The following is a 27,670-nucleotide window of genomic DNA, read 5'->3' on the forward strand; positions in this document are numbered from 1 at the left end:
CTCAGGAACCACTAAATTAGCCAATGTGGCCTCAGGATGAGTTGGCATTTTGCTACCACACACATTTGGTTTGCATCTTCAGAACTTTACCACAGCAATTCCACTATATTTCCTGTGAAATTGTCCCAGGATTTCCCATTCTCCATGCTCAGGTATTGCCTTGTGTTAAGAAGTGGCAGGAATGGAAAGAAAGGGATGCTGTTACTAACTGGAGTTTAAACACGTTAATTACCTCTATTTCTCTTAGCCATGGCAGAAGGTTATTACTGTCTTGTAGACAGTGCAGAATTCTGAGCAGGTTGTTTGTCTTTGCTGCCTGCTTTCCACTCATCTTTAAATAATGAGTGCCCTTTTTGGAATTCAACCACTTTGCCATTAAGTAGTAAACAAAGCACTCATGCTCTTCATTCTGGTCTGCATTTCCAAGACACATCAATAATAAACACTACATGCACTCTTCTCAAATCATGGAAGACATCTGCACAAAAATATGGAAATCAGAGCTGAATGCTCACAAGGTGAAGAGAAGGCCAGCTCAGAGGGAACAAGGGTTGGGATGATATTTTTTAGCAATGCTGGACCATCTTTACTCCTTAAAGCTCCATTTTCTTGGGGTCATAATATATCATAACATACAAATTTCCAGTTTTAATGCCCTTGGGTTTAGAGCATGTTCTCACACTGTCATGTATGTCAGATGAGGCTCATGGGAGGTGGATATCAGTGTAAATGAACTTAATAACACAATTAATAACTTTATATCAACAAGGGTTGGGATGATATTTTTTAGCAATGCTGGATCATCTTTACTCCTTAGAGCTCCACTTTCTTGGTGTCATAAGAGATCATAGCATACAAATTTCCATCAATTTTAATCCCCCTGGGTTTACAGCATGTTCTCATGTATGTCAGATGAGGCTCATGGGAGGTGGATATCAGTGTTAATGAACTTAATAACACACTTTATGTGGCAGGTGTTGCTTGATTCTTAGCAGCACCTGAGAAAGGCTGAGCAAATGCCAACCACATATCCAGGAGAGAGTTACACAGGGATGGATAAGGATGGTTACCCTGGGAGTGGTGACACCTCCAGCTGTTCCAGCAGCTGGAAGGATGCAAAGGAAGCAGCAGTGCAGGCAAAGCCCAGTCAGTCTCATCTCCCATCAGGAAGAGTTTCTTGAGCATCTCCTATGCTGACATTGCACAAATGCAGTTAAGGAATTTGTGATTTTTCATAGTTGCAGTCCTGTTTGGGTTTGGGTTTTGTCACTTTTGCTAATAAGGAGGTGAACAGATTTATTTTAAAAAGGCAATTATTGAATTCGGAGGAAAGCAGGAGTTACCTGTCGCTATAGGACATGAAAGAACACAAGCTCACACCGCTGCTCTCAAGGTGAAGAAAAAGGGAAGTTTATTTTCTGACTCCAACATTTATAGCTTTCCAAGAGTGACAGTGGATTGGAGGGTGACAGTGCCACCTCTCCAATGACACTGGACAAACCAACAGTCCATCAACTTTCTCCTCCTCCATAAAGGAATGCAAAACAATGAGTTATTTACAGAAAGTGTGTGAGAAAGTTCACTACAAAAATGTCAACATCAGAAGGCTTAAATAATATTAAAAAACCAGGGTGACAGTTACCAGCTCCTGAATACAGTCAGAGGCAAAACAAATTCAGTCTCATCTGCAGGAGTTTTGTTCCTCATCACTCTCATTTTGCTGGGCTTCTCTTATTAGACTTCTCTTTCTCCTTCTAGAAATCTGCATCCTGAACTATACATAGAAAAGATCTAGTCCAAAGAGAGTCTTAAATATGAGCCTGACTTTGCTGTAAGCATCTTGAAATAACTGCAAGTCTATTTTCATGAATTGGACTTTTATGTTCCTGTTACATTCCAGCCACTAAGATGATGATTGTTTTTAAAAATGGAAGCAGTTGTGCTGAAAATTATATAGATATCAGGTATTAGTACAATAGGTAATTTATTGAAGTAAATTTCAAAGTAAAATTACTAGAATATCTTCTTAAAGATGCAAAAAAAAATTAATATATGCAATATTTTGGTTTGTGTGTGTGTAAATAAGATGTAAATTCGATGCCACTGCTTTTTTATTTGCTTTAAGCTGCCTACCTGTTTACATTTTCCCTTTCCAAGCTGCAGGGGTTTCACTACTGAAGGTATATTTCTAAAGTACTTCTGAACACTTTAACATTTAGAAGATAATCTTTATCTATCAGTTAATAATTTCAAAACTATTCTAAACAATCCAATTTTTGTCATTGCATAAACACATGTTGTTTATAAAAGCTCGTTTTTATTCTTTAGGGTATTTTCAGTATGCAAGGAAAACAACACAGTGTAGGGAGGGAAAGAGGTGTCTGGGAGCCCTGAACATTGCATTCTTACAGAAGCTGAATTACTGACCCATTTTCCAGCCTGGGGAAAGTCACTGAAGTTTTTACATTTTGCTTGTCATTATTAATGGCCTTTGTTTGTCATATAAGGGAGAAGAAAGGAAGAAAAGAATTTTTGCTTATTCTTAGGAAAAATTTCAAAATTCTCTGTTTATCTGCTCATCATTTAGTGAGAACCTATCCTCACCAGAATTTCTCTGAATCTCAGCTACCTTTGAAATAAAATTCAGATCTTGAGAAGAAATGCCTCCTCTGCCAAATCAATACTTTAGGGTCAGTTTTCAGATAAAACAAAGGCTGTGCAGGAATGTTACCCTGGGCAAACCCAGAGTTGTGACTGTGTTCATGGGGGTCTGAGGATGAGGGAAGAGACGAGGATCTGACTCCATGTTTCAGAAGGCTTGATTTATTATTTTATGATATATATTATATTAAAACTATACTGAAAGAATAGAAGAAAGGATTTAATCAGAAGGCTAGCTAAGTATAGAAAAAGAAGGAATGATAACAGGCTTGTGGTTCGGACGGAGAGTCCAAGCCAGCTGGGCTGTGATTGGCCATTAATTAGAAACAACCACATGAGACCAATCACAGATGCACCTGCTGCATTCCACAGCAGCAGATAACCATTGTTTACATTTTGTTCCTGAGGCCTGTCAGCTTCTCAAGAGGAAAAATCCTAAGGGAAGCATTTTTCATAGAAGATGTGTGTGGCACCCAGAGCTCATGTGAGACCAGCCTGAGGGGAAGGCTCACCCATGGTGGGTCCAGGCCAGGCTCTGACAGCCCCACATCAAAACCCCAAATCTGTTCAGCACAAGCAGAGTTTAAGTGCCAGACTTGTGGCTATTTTGGGTTGTATTTCAGAAGTGTGTGGGAATGGACATCTGGCCCTGGACATGCTGTGTCCATTCCCAGAGCCCCAAGCTCCTGGCTTTTCTTAGAAAGGGGCAAAGTCTTCCACTGTCCTTCTTAGAAACCACACAAAGAAATCTGTCTCCAAGTGTTCAGAACAAGTGTCTTTCCAGGAAAGGCTTTGAGTGCAACAACTTGACATTATGTGATGACCGCTTGCTTCCTACTGAAAGAAAAGATTACAGTTGAATTGATTGCATAATTAAGTCTAATGCGTTCTGTGCCCCTTCTCCTCACCACTCAGGAATACTACCTATACAAAACTGCAAAATTATTTCAAAAATTTCAGCCAGGATCCCACTGAGTTAAAAAAATTCCTTTGGGGAAAAGATTTGATATTTGTCTGCACTGAAGCAGTGTAAGGGAGAATTGCTTTGTTTTAGCTGCACTGAAGAGGTTTAAGACCTCAATCTTAAGGAATAGATATTGTGCAGAAACTGTGCTTAAAATGCTGTTCTCAAGAGAATTAGAAACTATTAGCTGTATTCAGCAAATCTGGGCAGATAAATCCCTACAAAATCTTGTGTCACCTCACACACTTAAAAATGCAATGGAAATGCAGACAGAGAATAAAATTACTGATTTTCTTTCCAACAACACCAACACCTTGACCTTTTTGAAGTGATACAAAATTTTAAAAACCCTGTCAGAAGCATGACTCATATTTTTGTCTTTCAAAATATAGACTAATACAGTTTGCCATAGTGGGTAGGTTATCTCTATATTTTCATTTATTTAAAGACTTATTTTATGTTTAGAACTAGGATAGACTGCAGAGAAACAAAAATTCTCCCCATATGTACTTTCATATATATGCTTCATAAAAGACTTTACACACATACATAAAACTGCACAGACAGAGAAGCCCAGAATGTTCTGAATTTATCTTGTTAGCATTTAATAGGGTCTCTCTGAACTCAGCCCTGCTTTTGCTCCTCTCCTCTGTGTGTAACCCAGGTCCTGCCCCTGAGTTTGTCTGTTTGGTGTGAAAATGAGAAGCCTGGTGATGCACCCCTTAAAAGCTTGTCTGCTCTGTATGTAAATACAGCCCTGCCTGCCCAAGGTCTGCAGATCCTATTTGCAAAGGTGACTGTGGAACACATAACCAAATTGAGAGAAAGAAAATTGATGGTTATTAGAGTTTGTTGGGAGTTTGAGTCCATTGGAAACACTAAAGCCTGAAGAGTTATTTTCTTTCTGAAACATGAGGAATAACTGAGACACTGAAATCTGCTGCTATGGGAAAAAAATAAAATTCCAATGTTTTTTATAAAATAATATCATTTTTTATATGTTAAAAAAATGTTCCAGGTAACCACCAGACTATCAAAACCAACTATTCCTTGTGTAGTACTTCCAGTATTGCTCTTTTCTTTTTTATTAAATGAGAAACACACTGAAAGGCTTCATGGTGCTTTTTCAGTTCAATCTCTATTCAGTAGGAACTGTACTTAAAACTTATTGAAAAGGTCAGAAAACATGTAAGTGTTGTCCTATTTCTGGCTCTATTTCACACTATAACTTGACATATTCCCAACAAAACATATTGAGCAATATCTATGACTGACCTTAAATAATACAGAAATGTTCAAACTAATATAAATGAAAAGTCATAACAACATTTTTATATTAAAATCTTTATTTTGGCATATCCAAAGCAGATCAGTTTTTACTTTCAGAAGTTTTCTAGAGGGGAGTGGTCTCATTGAGATTAATAAGCCTCATGAGGCACAAAAATTTCTGGTTTTCATCAAAACATTATTTCCCAAAAGAAAGCTGGTTTAACTACAAGATTGCAATGAGAATTTGTTGCTACCAAGAAATTCATTATTTTGGCTTCTATATTATTTGTATATTACATTTGTAAACTCAAAATGGATTCACAAGGGTCAGGACCAACCAGTGAAATGTGAGGAAGAGTCCCCACACTGCCAGGAAGGTTTGGAAAGAGAACAATGAAAGACAAAACACTTTGATACAAATGTCTTCATTGCATCAGAAGAGGATGAAGCATTCCCAGGTCTGATCCTGTGCTGCTCCAGATCCACTCAGACCTACAACAACCTCTGGCAACACCTGGAGCAGCAGTTGGACATGTGGAGTGTGGGATTGATGCTGCCAACCAGAAAAGGGGCAGTGCCCACCCAACTCATCACATTCCTGCTGCAGCTACAAATGGAAACAGCTCTGATGGGCTGCAGCACATCCTCCAAGCCTTGGACCTCTCTCCATCAGGAATGGGAAAGAGAAATGGCTCTTTACAGCACTTTTGTGGCACTGCAGTTTCATTTGAAGACATTTGTTCCTTTCTTTGCCTTGAGTGTGCCAACAGACTTTAGAGCACAGTAGCAAACCTTTGACATTAGAGCAGAAGAGTAGAAACCTTTTTGGTTTTGTGGCCAGGTAACTGGACAAAGAGCCAGCATTAATGTGGGTGCTGTCAGAAAATATCATTATTTGAGAAGCACCTTTGGCTGTCCAGCTCTTCAGATTTGGGTGTGGGATTTTTCATTCTGCCCTTCAGCTTTCACATGCTTCCATGACACTTGTTTGTGTTTCAAATTTGGGCATTTTCTATCTGAATGATGCAGAACATGTATTTTACAATACTCAAGGTAATCTCTCTTTGCAATTATATACAAAACTATTAAAAAGAGGGGAATTTTATTAAAGACCATATTTAATTTTGAGCCTCATCTTTTGGGCCCAGTTTGCATCTTGTAGTTGACTTCAGATGTCAGAAGTCTAGCTGCAACAGAGCAATACATCTGCAGCAGCCTGGCTGTTATAAAGAAATTACATATTTTCCTATTTTTACCCTTTTCTTTGATATGAAACCCTTTCATGGCCTGTACTTTTAAAATGCCAAGAGCAGATGGGAAAAGCATCCACATCACGGTCAATATGCATAAGGTCTGAAGAAAAAGCCTTCAAGCTAATGTGTACCAAATATATTAGCAGTTTAAAAATATTCAAATTATCATTGCAGCAGACTCAAATGGGCTTTTAAGATCTCCAGGGCTCTTGACATTATGGTAATTGTTGTCAGAGAGGACATAACATCTCTCAGAGAAGAATCTACATAATGCTCCAGAAAAGGTGGAAGGAAAAACAGCATTTTGTTTGGAAAGAGGCAAAAATGCCTCATGAACTTCCTACAATGTGTTGCTAGTACAGCACAGGACAAAATGCCTCAAAGTTTAAATCACTACATTTTTAGAACTTTGGACTTCCTCTTTATCTCTCTGGGATAACATCTTTCTTTGAAGGGCTGGGTTATCCATATAGCACTTGATAATCACATGGGAATTTTATAGCAAAGCAAGGGCGGATATGCTCAGGAAAATGGGCTTTTTCCCCAGCAAGAACAGCCTTTTTAGCCTGTGAAGCATCATCTGCATTGCTCTGTAGATTGCTTTTGAAAGAATCACTGGCAAAGTGCACAGGCCTTGATTCTCACATCTTTGGAGGCAAAATCATGGCCTGACCACTTCACATGAAAAGCAGCTGTTCAGCTCAGAGCCAGGGTGGGAGCTGCACTCTTACCATTGGAAGTGTCATAAATGTTCCTTCAAATGGACCAGAGATGTGCAGATTGAACATTTTTCCGCCTAGCCACTAAGAGTGGCTCCTTTTCTCTGTCTGACTAAGAGATAGCCTTTAAACCTTCTGCCTTCCCAAATATCAGGAAATTCACTGGTTTTCCAGAACCTTGGGGGCAGATATTCTCTATATATTCTCAGGGCCCTGTAGAACTCTAAGAAATACAACATTCACACAAAGAACTACCTGCACCTCTTCCCTTTCAGTTCTGTTTGCTGTTAAATCAATTTGCATGGATGTTGTGTAAAACCCTGGTGATTGTCAAACAAAAGGAAGCACAGCATCTTCTTTCTTGAAAGGGGAACCACAGAGATGCTGAAGGGTTTGGCAGCCATGGGACACCCAGAAATTTTGGGAGACTTACAGATCAACACTGCAAGGGCAGTGCAAGGGCAATCAACAAGGCTTGTGGGGAGGAGTTTTGCTCTAACTCTGGAACACTTTTATGACTTGAGGAAAAAAAACCCTAAATGTTTTTTATTAGTGCTAGGAGACTATCCAGTACCATCTCATCAACCATTAAATCTTCCAGGAAAATGGTAAAGTGGATATTTAAGTAAGACAGTCTCAATTCTGGAAAAAATTATGTTGCAATATTTCTCTTCTGTTGCTGGTAACATAAGCCTGGGCACCAAAGCTCTGAACAGTCTTTAAGATTCAAAATCTCATTACTACCAGAGAGACTTAGGCTCCCAGACACCTCATAAATCCAGTCTGTGGATACTGTTCCTTTTCACTTGTGGGATGATTGAGGGATGTGGAAGCAGAAGAGAGAATAATGAATAACAGTGTGGGGTTAATCAGGTTTAATCACAGCATTGTCTTGGAAATAGCAATGCTGAAGGGCCATTCCTTACATTTTAGAGGTAGGAGCTTCCACTCAGAGGAGTGCTGGGAAAGGCAAGTGCACACCAGAGTGAAGCTGGATGGGGAGCAGCTCTGTGGGGTTTGGTACATCTCAGTCTAAGCAGGAGGTTGGAGTGAAGAGCTCTACAGGTCCCTCTCTGCTTCATTAGCCTGTGATCCTATTTCTGTCCAGGTCACTTGTTTTCCTTCCTTCCTTCCTTCCTTCCTTCCTTCCTTCCTTCCTTCCTTCCTTCCTTCCTTCCTTCCTTCCTTCCTTCCTTCCTTCCTTCCTTCCTTCCTTCCGCCACTTCCTTCCGCCACTTCCTTCCGCCACTTCCTTCCGCCACTTCCTTCCGCCACTTCCTTCCGCCACTTCCTTCCGCCACTTCCTTCCGCCACTTCCTTCCTTCCTTCCTTCCTTCCGCCACTTCCTTCCTTCCTTCCGCCACTTCCTTCCGCCACTTCCTTCCGCCACTTCCTTCCGCCACTTCCTTCCTTCCTTCCGCCACTTCCTTCCGCCACTTCCTTCCGCCACTTCCTTCCGCCACTTCCGCCACTTCCTTCCTTCCCTTGATATATTCTATTAATATTCATATCTAAAATCCATTCTCTCCTTTTTCACTCCTAATCGTCAGTGTTTCTTTATTTATCTTCTTACCAGGTTATTGTTTCAAGGTTGTCAGCTCTCCTCCTCCATTTTATTTCCTTTCTTTGTCCCACCAGCAATCATTAAGCTTTCTTGTTTCAAGCAGCATTAATCTTTAGCCATTGATCTCTAAACAGAATTGAAAAAATAAAACATCAGACTATCTAGTTCTGCTTTCCTTAACCTAGTCTGTTCCTGATACCATTTAAGTTTACGTTACTACTTATTTAAACACAACTTCCTGTATTGAGAGGACAACAGCCTGGCTCAGATTTCAGTCATTTCTGTCTGGTGCAGAGATTTCTTTCATTAGAGGTACAGCAGAACATTCAGATGTTGGTCAATACAAGATGTGTTTAGCATTTAGGACAATCACAGCAGATCAATAGAGTTCTGGGTCAGCTCAGATTTGATTGCTGATCAGAGTTTGCAAGTTTGCAGATAATGAAGGTGTCTTGGCTAGATGGAATACCTGACAGACTGGATGTTGATAGATCTCAGTCTGGACAGTCTAAGCAGGAGGTTGGAGTGAAGACCCGTAAAGGGAGGAGGCCCAAGCCAAATTTGTACATCTGCAGTTAAACCAGCATTGGGGAAGAACAGAGATGCACTGCAGCAGCTGTGGCCTTAGAGCCCCTAAGAAAACCATAGATCAAAGAAAGTTTTGAGTTCATGATCTCTTTCCAAGCCCAGGGACACCTTCCACCATCCCAGGTTCCTCCAAGCCCCATCCAGCCTGGCCTTGCTTCACCACCCTCACAGTAAGGAATTTCTTCCTACTATCTAATCTATCCCTTCTCTCTTTCAGTTTCAAGCCATTTCCCCTTGTCCTCTCATTTGTCCTATCACAAATGCCCAAACTGCATTGCTTTGCATCTGAAATGAAGAGGGAACAGCCTTCACCCCCTTGTCTGCTTGCAGCGTTTTGTGGGAAGCTCCTGAGACTCACACTGACCTCCAGTTTCAGTGAGGGGAATAAAGCTCCAAACTCCAACTGGCAGATTGATCTAAATCCTGGTGGAGAAATGGCTAATCACTGTCCTAATAAAGCCACTGAATCCCAAATCGCAGGTCAGAGGGATACTGAGGCCATCAAACCCCCAGCCCTGTACAGGAGAGCTGCTCTCCCTGCATGGGGACTGCTCCTGGTTCTGTTCCTCAGCTCTGGAAGTCAGAGATGGAATATTTTACCTTATTTTGCAGTTTTGCCTGGGGTCATCTCACTACTGAGTGGGTGGTAAAGCACAAAAATGTTTTTGTGGTGTCCAGCACAATTTGAAGAAAGCTTTTTAATAATTTGATCCAGTTTGCTTTCCATGTGTAAGGTCCATTAGGTTATTTGACAACTATGGTAAATTATGCCTCTGGCTCATATTTTTGCATCACTGTTGTGTCTAGAGTTTTCTTTCTCTCTCTAACCTTGTATCAGGAGACATTCAAAAGAACATTACCATCCCTCGCTGCATTTAACTTAACCAAGATATGACTCCTGGGGATAGTCTAATGTGGAAAAGAGCAGCAAGAAATCATCATCTGTCAGCATATTAATGTTCTACATTAATGCACATCCTTCTTCATAAAAATGGGTTCTTCAATTCCAAGTCAAATAATATTGATTCTCAATGTGACACAAAGACAAGTGATCACTGTGATACAACTTAAAAAGCAACCTGAAGATTAGTTGAGGCAGAAGGGGAATGGAAACTTGACAAGTGTTTTTGCTGAAGTGTCAGTAGAATTATTCTTTTAGGGAAGACAAGAAGTTTAAACATGCACAGGTAATTCAAACAAGCCTTTTCTGAAATTCCAAGAGGAAAAAATGCTCTCTAATTTCCACTTTAGTAAATTGTGATATTATTAATATTAGTATGTAAGTAGCTCTGAACAAAATGTTTAATGTTTCATAGAATATAAATTAACACATCGCTGCATTTCTGTGGGAAAGTGTATATAGTATTCCAATAGGAACAAAAGCTTTCCAATTATCTTTGTCTTTCTTATAGCCAGGCTACCTCCCTTAAAGAAGGAAACATTCAGAAAAGAAATTCTCTTAATATTTCTCTTAGATTTATATATGATACATGCTTGTAAATTCCATGTGCCCCATTTATATTTTCATTGATGGATTCAGTTGTCCTGTCACAATTTCCTGACTGTCTACCACCTCCAGTGGCACAATACATCCCTTCCTTTCTTTGAATATTTTAAGATTGTCCTTGTGGTTCCTTCTGTCCCCTCAGTGTGTCTGTCTAGCACACATCCAGGCACAATGCAGTCTCTAGGGTCTGGATGGCTTTTTTTCCATTGGAGGAAAATCCCTGCCTGAACCCCCAGTGAGGGACAGAAGCCAAATGGATGTGAGTTGAAAAAATATCTCTGCTGTGTCGGGGAAGTTAAGCCTGTTTTGGGTCAGACAACCAAGTGAGTCGAGGTCTCCTGAGAAACATCCAGCACAAGGAGAGGAAGAGATGCAGGGGAGTGTGGAAACTGGAACGGGTGCAGAGAGCCACAGAGAGGTGCTGAATCATCTGATCCTTCCCACGTAAATCTGAGTCCTGCAGCACCAGACCCCCTCCTGACTCAAACAACCTGACTCATCCTGTACCCCGCTTGTGACATTTTCTCTCATGACAATCCTTTCCTCTTCCTCCACATAAACCAAGACATGATGGACACATTCAGTATCACAAGATTTTCTGTATCAGGGTTCTTTTTCAGCTCTTTTTGCTGTTTTCCTGAACATCAAGTCTGAACCACATCCCTGGCTGTCACCCACTGTCTCTTCAAAGCATGAACACACACACAGACACAGACACAACACACAAAAGGCTTTCTAAAAACAAAATACATAATTCCCAGTAATTTCTGGAGTCAACACCAACAGAGCAATCCATTGTTGAAAATGTGTCAATAGGGACCACCCCACTGGGTAAGAGAGGAGTAGGGAGTGATTTTAGCACTCTCTGTTCTCGCCCTGGACCTGCTGGCTGCCTCTCTGGCCCTGTTTTCAGCTGTCCTAAACATCTTCTCAAAAATGAAATCTCCCTCTAAAGCCTGATGGGAAGGGGATGGAAAAGATTGTACAAAACTGAGGTATATATTCATCTCTGTTTAATAAGCCTGCTGTTAAAGTTATTACCCATTTCCCCTCTGCAGACAGTGAGAAAAATTAAACTATTCCATGTCATGTGTCTCACCTTGTGCTGTGGCTTAGGAGAAAGCCCTGCTGGAGGTTCCTCTTTCCATTATTGACTAAAGCAGGAGCCTGAAAAATCTGTGAAGACTCATTTGCTGGTTTTAATGACTAAAGTTAGTCAAAATGTGTTCCACCCCTGAAGTGGCCTGTGTCTGCACTGCCTGTGTAGGATGCCAGCTGCTCCAGGCAAAGAGGGGCTCTTATTGGTATTTTATACTGTAGTCATGAAATCCACTTCTTATGTGTGTTGATTGATATCCTGGGGACTTCAGATGTCATGCACAGCCATGGAAAAGCTCTCTGTGAAGAGCCAAAGTAATTGCAAAATGACTTACAATGAGGCGTGGAAAGGCTACTGCAGATCCAGCTTTTGTTGTGATGCATCCTCCAGCCTTGAGGAAGAGAAAATGCACAGAATGTACCAATGTAGTTAGTGGCATGTTGAATTTTATACTGAAGGTACTTGGGAAAACAAGGATTTACATTCCAGCTACTGTAGGGAACATTTCAAACAGGCCTTTCAGAGAAAAAAGTCAAATCCATGAGCTATAATTATAGCTCAGGAATTTATAAGGGGAATGGGGACTGTATTTTTCTAGGAAATTGTGTTAATATCTTCAATGTAGTATAACTTAACATTTCTGTTTTCTAGCTCTGCACCTTCTTATTTGCATCCTCTTCTTTGCATTCCTCTGGGACAGAAACCAAGTTCTGCCAAGTCCTCCAAGGATTAAAACAGGGAGTTTGAATCTGCAACTCAGAACTTTGTGTGGCCCAAGGGCAGCTCAGGAAAGCTCCATGAAAGGAGCAGGGAACTCAGGCTCACACAGGCTGGAGAGCAGCTCCCTGACACAGAACCCCTAAAGGCTTTTTTCCTGCCTTCAGTATCCTCAAACTGCAGGGGAGAAACCCCTGAAACAACAGCTGAATCTGCAAAAGGAAATTAGAAATGAGAAAAAAGCCAAGTTTCCAAGCTTCACCTGCTGAAGATAAAAATATTGGACCTTCTCACCAAGAATTCTGGCAAACTCAGCGCCTCCCCAAGCCCTTCCAGTGAAGCAGGATGACTTCCTGAGGGTGTGTGCACAGTAAGAAGTGCAGCATTTCCCTGGAAACTCTGAGCAAAATGCCCTGCAGCTCTTCCGAGAGATGCCAGCTCCAGTCCTGGGTGCCAAGTGGACATGTCAGTGCAGGATTGCACTGAATTGATCTGTGTGGCACACCAGGGAGTTCTCACAGTTCTGTTACTTCCAGGTCCACAACCAGAGGATATGATGCTGAAATCTCCTTGTCTCACTACATAGGTAAAAATATCCAAAACCAACTTGTTTTGCATGAATGCAAGTCTCCATTCTGAGATAAACCTATGTTCAGAAGAGTCCATCAAAATGGCTCATAGCTCAATGTACACCCCTGTCAGTGGAGCCAGTGAAGCATTTATCCATTTTCTATACTTTGGATAACTTCCACTGTCCTCTGCCTCTTTTGATTAATGTGCCAAATTTTCCCATTTCGCAATTACTCACCAGGTACTCATATGAAGTAGTTAATGGTGCCCTTACAGGGGCTTTGACAAACATGGAGTGCTTGAATTCAGCCCTCCTTAAGTGTGCACTTTGCTGTTCACAGTGGAACCCAGGGATGTGCTGCAGCACATTCCATTGGCAAAGGGAAACATTTTGAGGACATGGCCAGTGCCTCCTGTGACTCCTGCATACTGCCAAAAAATCTTGTCTGGGTTAATGTTGACAATATTACACTACATTAATGGAAATATTACATTACATTCATTACATTGCTATTGTATAAAGCTGCACAATCCCAAGGCCAGCATGCAGCACACCCTCTTCCTTCCAGTGTATAAAAGCAAGTACCAATGAGGTTTGCTTTATAAAGAAAAATACCAAATGCTTTAATATCACTTTCATAAGGAAAAATCTGTTTTTATTTTCTGTCTCAGTTGTAAAAATAAAATATTTCCATTCATATAGAGCCAGAGCAAGTCTTTGGTTGGATACATTCTTCTATCTTTATTGAGACAGATGTGATATAGAACACAAATAAAGCTTTGAGAAATAAACTGAAATATATTTTCCACTCTCTTTGTCCTCTCCATCTGCAACACAGTCGTGGTCATAGCAACATTGGTCCATTGGTTATCTGGTTTTCTTCTGCTTCTATTCTTACAGGCTTTCAGCATCCGAGCTCAGCAGGATCAGAAAGGATTGAAAACAAGTGGAAGCAGGCTCAGGTGGGTCTGGCACATCCACACTTTGAGCTGACCTGATGAGTTTGCACAGCCCATTGCTTTCCTCTCACAGAGATCACAGTGGGTGCTGCTGCCCTTCTGGCTTTTTAGTAAATGACTCAAACCTCTCTGGTTTCCTTTTCTGTAAGACTGGGTTCAAGCTGAACAGACTCAATCTTTCACTTCAGTTTCTTTACAGAGGTTAATGTGCAAGAAGAAAAATGAAGCCAATTTGGTAGCTACTTCAGAAGGATTTACTCACCTCAGGTATGCTGCAGTGTGGAGCGGAATGATGGAATTTACCAGGGGAAGAAAAAGGAGAAATGGAAAGAAACTAAGTATTAAGAAATTATGTGGGAAAAACAAAACAAAACAAAACAAAAGGCATAAATAAAACAAAACCAAAAAAAAATTGTAAGTGAAGCAGAGGTACAGAAAATGTTTAGTCCTGCACAAATTTTCAAATACTTGTCTTCTGCTGTGCTCTGAAAGAGTTAATCCTGGTGTCAGCCAGGAACCCAACTAATGATTCCTCTGCTCTTACATCAGCAGCAGATCAAGATCAAATTTAACATTGTTAAAATGCAGGGAATAGCCATAAAATGAATCCTTAATGAAAGGAGCAATGGGTCAAAAGGGCACATTTGCTATTCAATAATCCAGTAAAACTTTTCGATCTGCTGAATGAAATACCTCTGTGCAATGCTGGAAATAAATGGGTTGGGTCCTTCTGATGCAGTTTATGTGTGGGATAATTTCAGCAGGTCTGAAAGTCATCACAAGAGACTTGCTTCTGCCTTTTAGTATGATTGTTGTGGTACCTTCCATGTCTTTCACATTTTAAATGATTGCTCAGTGATTCCTAGGCTCCACATTTCGAATGTGCCTCAAAGGCACCAACCCTTGGTCCCTCACGCACTGCTGCTATTTTGGAGGCAGTCTGCGCTTATTGGAACAATCATTTTTTTCCTTGAGAGGTCAAGCTAAAGGGTCAAGCAGAGAAAAGAGATACACATACAAATAGCAGATTCGAGGAGCTCCTTGCCAGAGGATGTCAGGGATGTAAAAGGTTTACATGGCTTCAAGGAGGGGACTGGGCAGGTACTCAGAAGTGAGAGCTAACGAGAGGCTCTGGGCAGAGAAATCACACAACCAAGCTGACAAAAATCCCATAAATTAGCCCTCAGACCTTGCACCTCTTCAATTCCAAACAGCTGAACGTTTTCTGAATTTTAGAAAATTGTATCTACAGACTTGGGACATTTTCTCTTTTACAGAAATTCAGGAAGGAATCAAGCATTCATACAGAGCTAAATGATCTATTTTGGTAAAGCTGTGGTGCTTGCAGGAGACACTTATTTTTTGGCTCAGAAAGCGTGTTTGCAGGATGTTTGTCATTCATGAAGAAATAAGATTTTATAGAAGTTTATGCCCCATAGGCAATAAATATGGAATAATATGCTGTACAGAAATATTCCCAAAACAAGGCTCTCTAAGAATATAGGATCAAATTCCAGCATATTTGGGAAGTGAGAAAATATTTTTATGTCAATAAGAATTGCAATTAAAATCTTTAGTGAGATCTCATGAGAAAAACAATTGTAGTGGTTAAAAAAAGGCTGAAGCCTTATAATTCCACAGAAATGGCTACAGAAACCATTTGGCTTTCTACTGATCAAACTCTGTCTCCAAGTACTTGCTGCCACACACAACAGAAAATAAAAAATCAGCAGAGATTTGAACAAAATCATGCCAGAATCTTTTGTTTTGCTGCATTTTGCTTGTGGCTCATAACTAGGATGCAGCACCATTATAATTTTGTAAAAGCTTTTTGGACTGAGTTTTGGGGGTGTTTCTGGTCTGCTTCCCCACCCTCTGCCATAAACAAATAACCTGCATCTGGTTTTGTATCCCGCATTTCAGACTCGCAGCTCCCTAATTCCCACTTTTGTGACTCTGTGCGTGCATCAGCCCCGGGAGCTGATGCAAGTGGCTGGAACCTCTTTCCGTACACTATAATCTAACGCACTTAGCGAGCCAATGAATATGTGGCAAAGGAGGGGCTTTCTGGCTGAGGGGCTCTGGCAGGGGAACAGCTGTTGAGCAGCAAAACCTTACCCAGAGCCAGGCAAACACACTCATTCACATCCTCGGTGGCTCTGTGCTGCCAGGGGTGGCAAGGCAGCTACCCCCCTCCTCCTGTCTCTGCCAAAAGTGAGCAAACTTGCACAGAGAAACAGAAAGGACAGCAAACCTCAGCTGTGAGGCATTTCAGCACATCCAGCGATGGCCTGGGTCAGTAATTTCTCCTGGTTAAACCACCTTGTTCTACATGAAGAACGCCTCAGGGGGTACTTAAACAGCACTGAGGATTATTTAACCTTCCTGTGCGGGCCCAGACGGAGCCACCTGTTCCTGCCCATGGCTTTGGTGTACTCGGTGATCTTCATCGTGGGGGTGGTGGGCAACTTCTTGGTTTGCCTCGTCATCCTCAAGCACCGCAACATGAAGACGCCGACCAACTACTACCTGTTCAGCCTGGCGGTCTCAGACCTGCTGGTGCTGCTTTTCGGGATGCCCTTGGAAGTGTACGAGATGTGGAGCAACTACCCCTTCCTGCTGGGGCCCGTGGGCTGCTACCTGAAGACGGCCCTGCTGGAGACCGTGTGCCTGGCCTCCATCCTGAGCGTGACGGCGCTGAGCGTGGAGCGCTACGTGGCCGTGCTGCACCCGCTGCGCGCCAAGCTGGCCGCCACGCGCCGCCGCGCCCGCGCCACCATCCTGGGCCTGTGGCTGCTCTCGGTGCTCTGTGCCCTGCCCAACACGGGCACCCACGGCATCGCCCTGCAGCGCTTCCCCAACGGCACCCTGGTGCCCGGCTCCGCCACCTGCACCGTGGTGGTGCCCCTGTGGATCTACAACTGCATCGTGCAGGTCACCTCGCTGCTCTTCTACGTGCTGCCCATGGGGGTGATAAGTGTGCTGTACTATCTGATGGGGCTAAGAGTAAGTCCTGCTCCGAGCTGTGCTCAGTGTTGGCTTGGCTCATTCTTGTGTGTTTGTGGCTATATGTGGCTTCTGAGTGAGATTTTTGCACCTTTTTTTGTTGCCCATGTTTTCCCCCCCAAAACAGCTAAAGTGTTTCTCAAACCTCTGGAAATAGTAGATCCAACTTCTTCTCTGGTGCAAGCCTGTTCTGAAATAAGGATAGCTATTAGCTATTAAGATAGCTAATTTACCCCAATCTTCTTATGAAAACTTACCATCACTGGTGCTCACATCTGAATGTTAATGAAACACCCAAGTCTATAGATTGATTCCAGCCTCTCAGATATTTACACCTTTGCAGTAGGGACTAGAAAGAAATGGACCAAAAGGAAAATGTGAAAAGAATAAAAAGAAGATGGCTAGTGATTGAATCTTGTGTACTGTTTATTTTCCCTTTCCTTGTGACTGTAGAATTTCCATTGCATTACTTTCTTCTTTTCTTTCCCTGGAGCTGATGGTAATATTCACTTGTTAAAATTCACAAAGCTCATAATCTGAAATCTTACCTTATTGCTGCAGCTAGAAAATTCAGCAATCATTTCTTCATATAACTACAGCCTTGTTTCACCAGGCTACCTTAGAGCTTATATTCATTCTCTCTTGAAAAATTTGGACTACTTTTGACAAGTATCCATCATGTAAATGTGTGGACAAAACAATCAGGATCACAGTGTTATAAAACTACCTTTTAAGCACAAGACTGAGATGCACTGCTAGTCACAGTGACTTGATGACCACTTTCTTCTCATAAGTTACAGACATTTATACAATATAAATCCCATTTTATCACACTGACTGTAACTTAGAGTTTACAAAGATCTGATCCCATATCAAGAAAAGGAAGCAAATGAACTTATTAAATAACATGCAGTAAACTCAACCAAATCTCTGCTGGTGTATATATAATTTTGTTGTGCTGGCTGATATTTACTGTCACCTGAAATTATACAGAAGCAATTTTTACTTACCCAGTGAAAAAATACAGATTATCTGCCAGAAATCCACAGCTACGAGCAGATCCTCGAGGCAGTGAATGGGTTAAACTATCCCAGATCTCTGGAGGCTCTTGAAGGATCCTTTACATTGCATCAATTAATATTTTGTAAAATTAGACCTGAAGGGAATAAAAAGTGATGAAAATAGAGTTGTTACAAAGAGAAAAAGAGAGATCCCTGAATTTATAGAAGGAAGACTTGAAGGTTGCAATAACTTCTATTTGCAGTAGCAGATATTCCTATACCCCATCCCAGAAGAGAAGCTCAGTACCAGATGAGGGCTCATCCCCCAGGACTTCTGGAAATTCACACTTTTGTTCAAGCTGTCTTTCCTAAAGACAGTCATGTTCACTGTTTGTGCCTCTATTTTTCTGTATATCCAGCTCTGACTTCCAAATTTTAACAGGATCCATCCTGGCTAGATCTGCATTATCTCCAAGCTGCACTGGGCAAGATGATTTCATTTCTTCAGCAGAAGTGATAGAATAATGATGAATATATGTAATTTTCCAAGAGGAGATACTTTTTATCTACTCACAGACGAGGAAATTCATGAGGCTTCAGCAGCACCCTGCAGTCTCTGAGTGCCATGTATCACTCACAGAATGCAGTGGAAAAGCTCAGGGTTGATCCAAAGGTTGTACAACAGCTCAAATTCAGCAAACAGAGACGTGACCTTTTCATATTCAGGCTTTGTAGAAAGGGCATTTCTTCACCATTTTCTCCCTCAAGCTCTGCCAGTGCTGGACAGTCTCAGGATGCAATGGAGATGGGGACAGGGCACCTGCCAAGCAGCTGTGAGAAGGCAGCAAACATGGGTCATAGGGTACCTGAGCTAATTTATCACTTAATCCCCTCAAAAATGTAAAAATACATTTGCCTTTTTCACTGGGAAATGGTTGATTACCTCATTATCTATTTGGGTATAGTTTTGAAGGCTTGGTGGTTTAATATTGCAATGTTACGGTCAATTGATCAGTCAAGCATCAGAATAAAAAAGAGGACACTGCTCATTGCACTGTAAACTCATTAGGCCTGACTGGGGAAGCTTCCTGCTGCCTCTGTCATTGAGTTCCTATCACAGACACCTTTAGGATAAATCCCTAAATCATCCAGGCTCTTCAAACCCAGTCTGGCTGTTGAGCTGCTGGATGCAACCCACAGCCAGAGAGCTGAGGAGGGAGAGGAGAGGGATGAGATGAGAACACTGAGCAATATGGAAGTTCATCCCTGGGACACTGAGTGAGATGGGATGGGAGTGCTTGGGGAAAAGTCTGCATTGCAGCAGGATTCAGTGCAAGATCCCTGCACATTTCTTTCAAACTGATTCCTAAAAGGACACAAGTGTAGGTGCTGATCACTGCTTGTCTAAAAGTCATACTGTACTTAACAAGGGTTTCTGACAGCTTAAGCTGGATGATTCTTCTCCCAAGATTCCAACTTTTCTCTTAGCCTCTCATCCCAATAAATAATAATAATAATAATAATTAATAGTAAGGATATAGTGAAAACTTTAGCTGTCTTCGAAGCAAGACAACTTATTCTTGCCAATGCACATCTGGTCCAGCTTTCATCCTCAAAATCTATTTCTCCCCCTAAATGCCCAGCTGTTAAACACCCAGAATCGTCTGTGGACTTTGGCTAATTTCTGCAGAGCTCAGCACAGCCCTTCCAGAGCTGTCCCTTTCCATGGAGGTGGTTCAGCAGTCCTTGTCCCAGTGTCTGGCTCTCCTTTGCCATGGGGTGAGCTGAGGGCACACCAAGGCTGCAGCTCAGCAGCAACTGCTTCAGCCAAACCTCTGAAAAAATTTTTAGCAGAAGCCTTGTGGCGTTTAAATATCAATTTTTCCATCAACTGGAGAGAAACTTTGATCACCACTAGTGTCAGACAGGCCAAGGAGTTTACAGAAAACTGTTCCTCTTTTGCAGATTACAGAAAACAGTCATTTTGCAGAGTGGCCTTACTATATTTGTCTGGGGATAGGTGAGACCTTAATTTCACTCAGCCTTTCGATTTCTGGGGTGTAGCTAATAAAGATCTGGTGGGGGGAGAAATCCAATTTTCAGCTTATTGCTCCAGTCACTTGCAGTGGAAGAGTAGCATTCATCTCAAACCTACACAGCCTCATACATCACAGTGATGTAAAAGTACCTTGGCTAGGGTTCTACCCCTCTCAAACCATTGCCATTAACTCAAGTTACAACCTTTGCCGTGGACTCATTTATTTATTTTTCCCCTCCCTGTTTGTAATGTTTCATTGTTTCATTAAACTGCAGCTGCTGAGTTGTTCTTACCTGTTACACCTTCATCACTTGAGGTGAAGAGGAGCCTTACAGCACCATCAAAATGACAGGAGGAAGGGGAAAAATAAAGATACATGTGTCTCTGGTTTATTACAGCATCAGCACACTGTACTCTCTGAGGCTTTGGAATATGCCTGGAATAGATTACTGTTGAGACTGAAACCACTGAAGGGAATCCATGGGTTTTAATAAATCTGATCATTCATCATTGGATGTGTTACAAATCAGCTGAGTCTTTTCCTTAAGCAACTGTGGCTATGACTGAAAGTTACAAGGGGAATAATGTAAAATATGAGAGGCTGAATTGCACTGCACTTGACTATAATTCCATGTATATGCTTTTTCCTTTTATAAATAGAATAAAGAGAACATTGACAGAAGGGCTCATTTCATCATCCTTACAGAAAAGTATTATTAATCAGAAAGCAAAGCCACAGTATAAAGGCAAAAGCAAACAGCACAGCTAGCATGTCTTCACAAGGCTTTCACAAATCCAGAGATTTGTAAAAAAAAAGATTTCTATCTTTTCCCTCATTCCTGATATTGTCTCTAAGTTTTGGTTCCAGTTTCTCTACTTAGAAACAGACAAAGCTGTTGGCTAATCAGGAGTTCCCACTGCAGGAAGCTGGGACCAAATATGATTTGATATTGCCAGATATGATTTCTTTGTTATTCAAACCAATTGCCCTGTTTACGTAAACTTGACCTTTTCATCACCAAAGCAGCAAGTCTTCTCATCATAAACATACTGGGGATGGATTTCAGGGATGATCAGATTATTGTTCTTTATATATTATCTATGTTATATTTATTTATATATTTATATATTTATATATGTATTTGTTATTTCTATTATATTTATTTATATATTATTCCTATTATTTTTTTTTTTAATATATTGCCCCTTTTTTTTGAAGTCCAGGAAAAACTGCGGGAGAAAAACCTCTCCTTGTTGTACCGGAGCAGTGTGTGGCTAAATCTGTGTGTATCATGCACCCTGCCCATCTGCAAGGCAGAGTTTCTGGGGTTTGTTCATTAGATGGGTTGAATATCAACTACTACCAACACTCAGGACATGAAACAAACTCCCTTGAATTCCACAGGATTTTTTCCAATGATTACAGCTGTGTTGTACTCAGGCCTCTCTGGGTATTTTTTGGATCATTGGTTTGTGCTTAATTGTGGGGAACACTTTTAGGAAAATATTTTGCTGGAAGAGAAAATAATGCCTAATGCCACTGTTGAAATGGAACATAAACTGTGAGCAAAATATTGACTCATTGAGAAAAGGTAAGTGGGGAATTGAAATACAAATTTGCTGTAATCTGCAGATTGTTTTGAACCTAAAGCTTCCATGTTTTTCTAGACAAAAACTGAAATTTAAATACAGATTTTTTTTTTTCAGTGAGTCCCGAGTGGCCTCACTGAATTTTGCTTTCTCAAACCACAACTATCAAAATATCAAACAGTCTGTGTCTGATGTGGATGTGGTCTCGTGCCTAAGCTGTCCTTTGGTTTTCCTCCTTTTGCCAGTTGAGAGGAGATGAATCTTTGGAAGTGGAGGAAATGGCTGTGAATGTTCAGAGGCCATCCAGGAGATCAGTCACCAAGATGCTGTGTAAGTAGTGAGTCCTTCTGTGCTTTATTTACCATGAGCAGAGCGTGACCAGACCCTGCAGGGTATTGAGCAAGTCCATTGGATACAAGAGTTATGAGATGAGTAGCTGTCATATTAAACAAAAAGACTTTTTCTGTTGTATCTGAACTTGCAGGAGTGAAGCATCCGGGGTAACTACCAAAAGAGTAGGAAAAAATTTGCTCAGAAAGCAAATTTTCCTTCCCAGCACAAGAGGAGGGGAGGAAACCTTCATGGCAGATTCTTGCATGGCAATTCTCCAACATCCTTCCCTCTAAACCAGTTCTTGCAGCCCTTCAGGGAGGATCCCCTTTTTTCAGAGCCCAAATACTCTATCTTGTACATTTTTAAGAATGTACATCTGTTTTGCATTACACCAAACTCTACTTTGGAGCTAGCCTGGTTTTCTGAGCCTGGAATGGGTTTGGCCTCCATATATACCCCAACATTGCCTGGCTGTTACCTGCTGTGTTTGAAAGCCACCCTGTGTGCATGCATTGGATCATCCAATACAGAAATTAGTGGAAAGATTGTTCTTTTAGTTGGTAATGGTAAGACAGAAAGGATGGCAAAATTTTGAAACCATTAATATAATTTATATACAAAGTCTCCCATCCAGCTTTATGATCTCTCTGCCCTGTGCAGGCTGGTGAACAATATCCTCCCATTTCTGACCTGTTTTCCTTCTCCCCTTTCTCCACATCAGTTGTCCTTGTGATAGTTTTTGCCATCTGCTGGGCTCCATTCCACATAGACAGACTTTTCTTCAGCTTTGTGGTGGAATGGACTGAGCCCTTGGCCAATACCTTCAACTTAATCCACGTGGTGTCAGGTAAAGCTTTCTTCTTCCACTTGCACAGGGACTGGGGGGCGGGGGGGAAAGGTATTTTTTGAGTGGTTTTACTTGGAATGTGTGGTCATTTATTTTGTAGGGATGTGAGACTTGTGTGGAAAACCTTCTTGAGGTTTGGTGGGCAGTGATGAGAAATGTGCCTGAATAAAAACTGCAGGCAGGTTTCTGCAGCTTTCAAGATCTGGACATGTAGCCAAATTCACAAAAAAAAAAAAAAAAAAAAAAGGAAAAAAAAAGGATATCATGCATCATTACTAGCTGCTTTTAACTCTTGGGAATGTTCAGAAGTAAAGGCTGCTGTCATTCAGCTGCTTTTAAGAAGTATACAGGAGCAAATAGGAAATCTTACCAAATGCAAGAGCCTTACATACTGCTCAGCACTGGGTGAAGAAACCAAATGTTTGTGGCCCTGCCAACCATAAAATGAAGGGCTTTTCAAAGAGGAATTTTATTTTCAGTCTGCCATGGGAAAACTCTGAATGTGGCCATTAGGCAGCTCAGACAAATCCAATCTTGTGCCATTGTCCTGGTGAGCTGTAGAAAATTAGCTTCCCCTGGCTGGAAGTTATCTTCTGACAGCTTTGATGGGGCACCAGCTGTGCAAATGCTGCTGAGGGGATGAGGGCAGTGCTGGAGGCAGGTCAGGGCAGCTCAGGAGAGAGCTGGTTCCTGAACAGCTGGAGAGCCCGAGCTCCAATGCACAATCTCTCCCACTTTCCTTTCACCGCAGTGAAAGCTGAGCTAATCTTGGTGAGACATACCTTGCCTGGGCCAGGGAGGCAGCAGAGCTCCACTGCTGCTGTCTCCACCCTTGCATCCAAGCTTAGTGGAGCTGTACAGGCAATAAAGAGATTTTCCTCTTCTGAGATCATTTCACACACAAATAAGTGTTTCTCTCTTCCCCCCACCCTTGTTCTCTCAGGTGTTTTCTTCTACCTGAGCTCTGCCACCAACCCCATCATTTACAACCTGCTGTCCCAGCGCTTCAGGATGGCTTTCCTCAGTGTGATTGCTCCTTGCTGCAAGCACTGTGCCCCCAAACATCCCCCCTGCAAGATTTCATCCCAGAAGAGCACGTTTGTGGTTGAGGATCACAATCTCATGGACTCTGCAGAAAACTCAAGCCTCCCTGGCACTCACAGGACATCTGTCAGCAGCTCTCAGCTCTCCACTGGCCTGTGACTTCCTGTGTTGTGATCCAGGTGAGAGAGAAAAGGTTAAGAAAATTGAGAAACTAAAGCAGAAGAAAACTTCCTAAAAGAGTGATTTCAGCAAGAATTGCTCAGGAGGTGTCCCACTGAATGAAGGAAGGAGGAAGCTCTATTTAGGATATGTTAGGGAAGCACTGTGCTGCCCCCAGGCTAATGGGAGGGCTGGAAATGAGAGTTTGCTCACTGCAAGCTGTGCCAGCAAAGAGCTGCTGTGAAAGGTGAGAGACACTCCTAACACTGCCAGCACAGGAGAGAGAATCAGTTTAGCCAATCTTACCAAATGGCTTCTTGTGCAGCAACCAAAACATCAGATTTTACTTACTTCAAAACAGGACAATTTTCTGCATAAGCCTTCTCTCCCCACTTCTAGCTTTAGGCAAGCCAGTCCCACTTCCCTCTGCCACAACATTTTGAGGTATGGCTGTTGCAAACCTCTGCTGCCAACATCAGCAAACAGGCAAGAATGAGAGCAGCTCAGAGCTGGGCTGATCAACACCAGCTACCAGCAACAGCTATGAACCAGGGAGCCAACAACTGTAAAATAAATGTAAAGCAAACTTCTGCTTTCTGAGCTTCTTATCATTACTTCAACTTCAGATATTTATGTGAAGCCCTGTGGTTGTGCTTCAGCAGACTTCACTGCTCCCACACCAGGTGGATTGCAGAAATCAGAGATCCACATGGATCAGCAATCACCAGCAAGGAGTCTGGACAGAACCCATCACAGAGGGAATTGGGACAAACCTTACATATATGGGAAAAAAAGAGGAATTTTACAGTGATATTGCATGTACTAATTCAGTTTTTGCCACAAAGCACAATACAAGGTCTGAAAAACTTTCCTGCATCCCCGTGGTGCTAACAGATCCTGAAGGCAGTACACCCATATCCGAGTGACAAATTCCTGACTGCAGGGACAGGAACATATAGAATTTTGCCAAGGGAGGGTTCATTATGTGATAGAGATTTTGTAAAGCCCTGTCTCACACATTTCAAAGCCTGTTCATTGTGTTTCAGGGAAATGCCTCCCGTGTGCCTCCTGACACAGGGCTGGGTTTGTCCCCAGGCTGGGCTCAGGCTGGCACTGCCACAGGGAATCATCCCAGGAGTGTCACCAGGGACTGGCAGTCACTTCCACAGCCAGGGAACACAGAGTTATCACAGCAAATAACAGCATCAGCTCCTGAAGGATGATACACTGCATGCATAAAGACGTTTTCCAGTCTGGTCACAGGGGATCCAGATGACATTTCCTACCAAGGAGGAAGGGATTGTGCTCCTGATTACCACTTTGTCTCTTTCCTTGTTTGCCCCAAAGTTTCCTGTTTGATTCTCACTGTGGGACTCCAAGGTGGGAGACTCATGGCAGCTGAAGAAGAATCCCCTTTTCCTCAAGCATAAGGGGAATATTTTCAGACTCTTTATACAACCTGCAGTTTTGAGAAACAAGCCTTGGAGAGGGGAAGAGCCACACACAAGCCCTGCAGAGAAAAGGCCATTCCTGCTCCCTCAAGACACAGCTGAAATGCTTTGCCACCCCCAAGTGGACACTTGCATTTTACCAGTGACATTTCTAAGCAGAAATTTTGCTTTATTTTTCCCTCTGCCAGAGATTACAGCGTGTTTTCCCTCTGGGCAGCCCATGGCAGTGGTGCCTGGCTGCCCAGGTCCCTGTTCTCCTGCCTGTGCATTGCTCCAAGCTCTGTGATCCCACCTGGGCAGTGCCTGTGCTGGATTTCCTCCCTCACCTGTGCCTCCCTTGTGCAGATCCCTCACAGAATCTTGGGGATTTTCTTCCCTGTCCCAGCTGTGTGACATCTGCCCCAGACACCAGCCAAAGGGGTGAGGAGTCACAGTCACACACCCAGCCATTCCTCTGCCAGCTTTTGTGGCTCCTTCAATGCCTTTTATGCACTTAGGGTGAGACAGCACCTTGTGCTGGTGCAGAGAGAGCCATCCATGAGTGAGAGACCCTCGAGGGATGCCCTCTCTCCTGTCCTCATGGGACAATCCCAACCTTCAGCTGCAGAGCCCAGCGTTGGGAAATGCATCCCTTGACTTGCAGATGAGCACAGAAACCTGCAGAGAAATACTGTGGGGTGAAGATTTCCTGTGATCTTAAGCAAAGTGGCCATGGTTTTGTCCCAAGGGAATTCAAAAGGGTCTTGTGAGGAAGGGCAAGCAGAGGTGGGAGGAAAGTGCATGGATGGAATAATTTTCAAAGAGAAGTAGTGAAAAGCAAATCATCATGAAATCACCTGAATTAGCTTATTTTCTTGTCCTAAAATCAGCTTTTATCACATTTGATTTATCACATTTAATTTGTTGTCAGCCAAAAGCGGTGATATGCAAAAGCAAAAACAACTAAGCTTTTTTGGCCAGATACCAAAATCAAAGCTGAAAACATTTAGTCTTGCACGAAACCAAACCTTCTGTGAAAGTCTTATTGGGAGGGACATGTCAAAACTCCTCTGAATTCTGCTGAAAAATAAAATAAATGCAGTGAAAAAATGCAGACTAACTGTAGATTTCAAGTTAAGTTCCCTGTGACTGCACAGCTTGGTACCCCTCACTCCTGAGAGAGGATCTCTAGAAAATATTTAATTCACTTTTTCCCTCAGTGTAGTCAATGCCCACTGGAGGCTTTTCTCCCCAAAAGGTCAGTGCTGGAGTTATTTATCACTCTGCTCTGATATTTACCTCCTGCATTTTGAAAGCTGGATCCAAAGATGAAAAAACCAGGAAGATGGATAGAGATGTCATGAAAGCTGATGCTGTTCCTTTATTTATACATTAAGGAGCTTTCATAGCCAACTGCTGAAAAATGTTGGCAACTGGCTGAGAAAAACTCCTGTTGCACAAAATGGAGAACAACTCTCCTTCCCCCAGAGTGGTCTGGTGTGATAAAACTGTATTTATTTGAAATCAAGCGTGACTTTGGAGACAGAAACTGTCTATTGATTTATTTCTCTGCTTCTGTTTCCCTCTGGGAAATGTGCAAATGTGTGAGCAGAAAGTGTGGAGAGCAGGGCAGTGCTCCAGCACTGTGAACAAAACGTGGAGAGTCTGAAATGTGCTACAAGGAAGACTCAAAGGGGAGAAGAATTGTGGTTGTTGCCAGTGAGTGATGCTCAGATCTAACACCAGGTTCAGTTGGAAAAACCACCCTGAACAGCAAAAGATGGTTCAGTTCAGTTTATATGAAAAGTTTTTGAACATCACTGTGTTTTGAAGTGTTTAAACCACAGCTTATCAGTAAAACTCAATGTACATTCCAGTTGCAGAGATGGTTATCTGTATCTGTAACATGAAAATAAATATACTAAACTCTGTCTACCTAAGCCTGGTCCATGCTCCAGAAATCCTTCTTGTTTCTCCCTCTGATTCCATGTGAGCGGCAGAAGATGGACATTCCCCAAATGTTCAGGTGCAGGACACCAAGAGCTCATTCCAAATCACAGTCCTTAAAAAAAATTATATATATATATAAAATATGTATATATATAAAATATATAATATTTTTGCTATATTTACACAAAACCAGACAAATCCCCATAGACCTTGTGACCAAGAATTTGCACAACTGCTTCTACACGGGAGGAGGTTACAAACTGGGCAGCACAAAACTCTCTTGTCACAGCAAGGAGAGGGTCCCAAAGCAGAAATTTCTCCTTCCCAGCCTCTGGAACAGCCAGGCCTGCTTTCCCTCTCTGTTTTCCCACATTTGTCTCATTTTCTTTGCCTTCGTTATG

General features: G+C 42.1%; 1 protein-coding gene and 1 long non-coding RNA gene across 3 annotated transcripts in view; one reads left to right on the plus strand and one right to left on the minus strand.

The window, feature by feature from the left end:
* Nucleotides 1-4,707: 4,707 nt before the first annotated feature.
* The window catches only part of LOC113458833 (uncharacterized), a 171,666-nt gene continuing 148,703 nt past the window's right edge, over nt 4,708-27,670 (minus strand). Inside the window, exons 7-8 of one of the 2 annotated variants that reach the window (XR_012582793.1) lie at nt 11,959-27,381; nt 4,708-9,063 (exon numbers count right to left, since the gene is read on the minus strand). This is a non-coding gene — a long non-coding RNA (uncharacterized LOC113458833). The remainder of the gene's footprint in view (nt 9,064-11,958; nt 27,382-27,670) is intronic. The other variant, XR_012582792.1, reaches the window with a different exon arrangement.
* Nucleotides 14,981-25,070, plus strand: NMUR2 (neuromedin U receptor 2). The gene is made up of 5 exons (XM_005483687.4): nt 14,981-16,877; nt 21,752-21,836; nt 22,561-22,686; nt 23,630-23,909; nt 24,936-25,070. The coding sequence occupies exons 1-4, from the start codon at nt 16,158-16,160 to the stop codon at nt 23,887-23,889; spliced, it is 1,191 nt and encodes a 396-aa protein (XP_005483744.2). The 5' UTR covers nt 14,981-16,157; the 3' UTR covers nt 23,890-23,909; nt 24,936-25,070.

This window comes from Zonotrichia albicollis, chromosome 15 (genome assembly GCF_047830755.1).
Source record: "Zonotrichia albicollis isolate bZonAlb1 chromosome 15, bZonAlb1.hap1, whole genome shotgun sequence".
Taxonomy (NCBI): domain Eukaryota; kingdom Metazoa; phylum Chordata; class Aves; order Passeriformes; family Passerellidae; genus Zonotrichia; species Zonotrichia albicollis.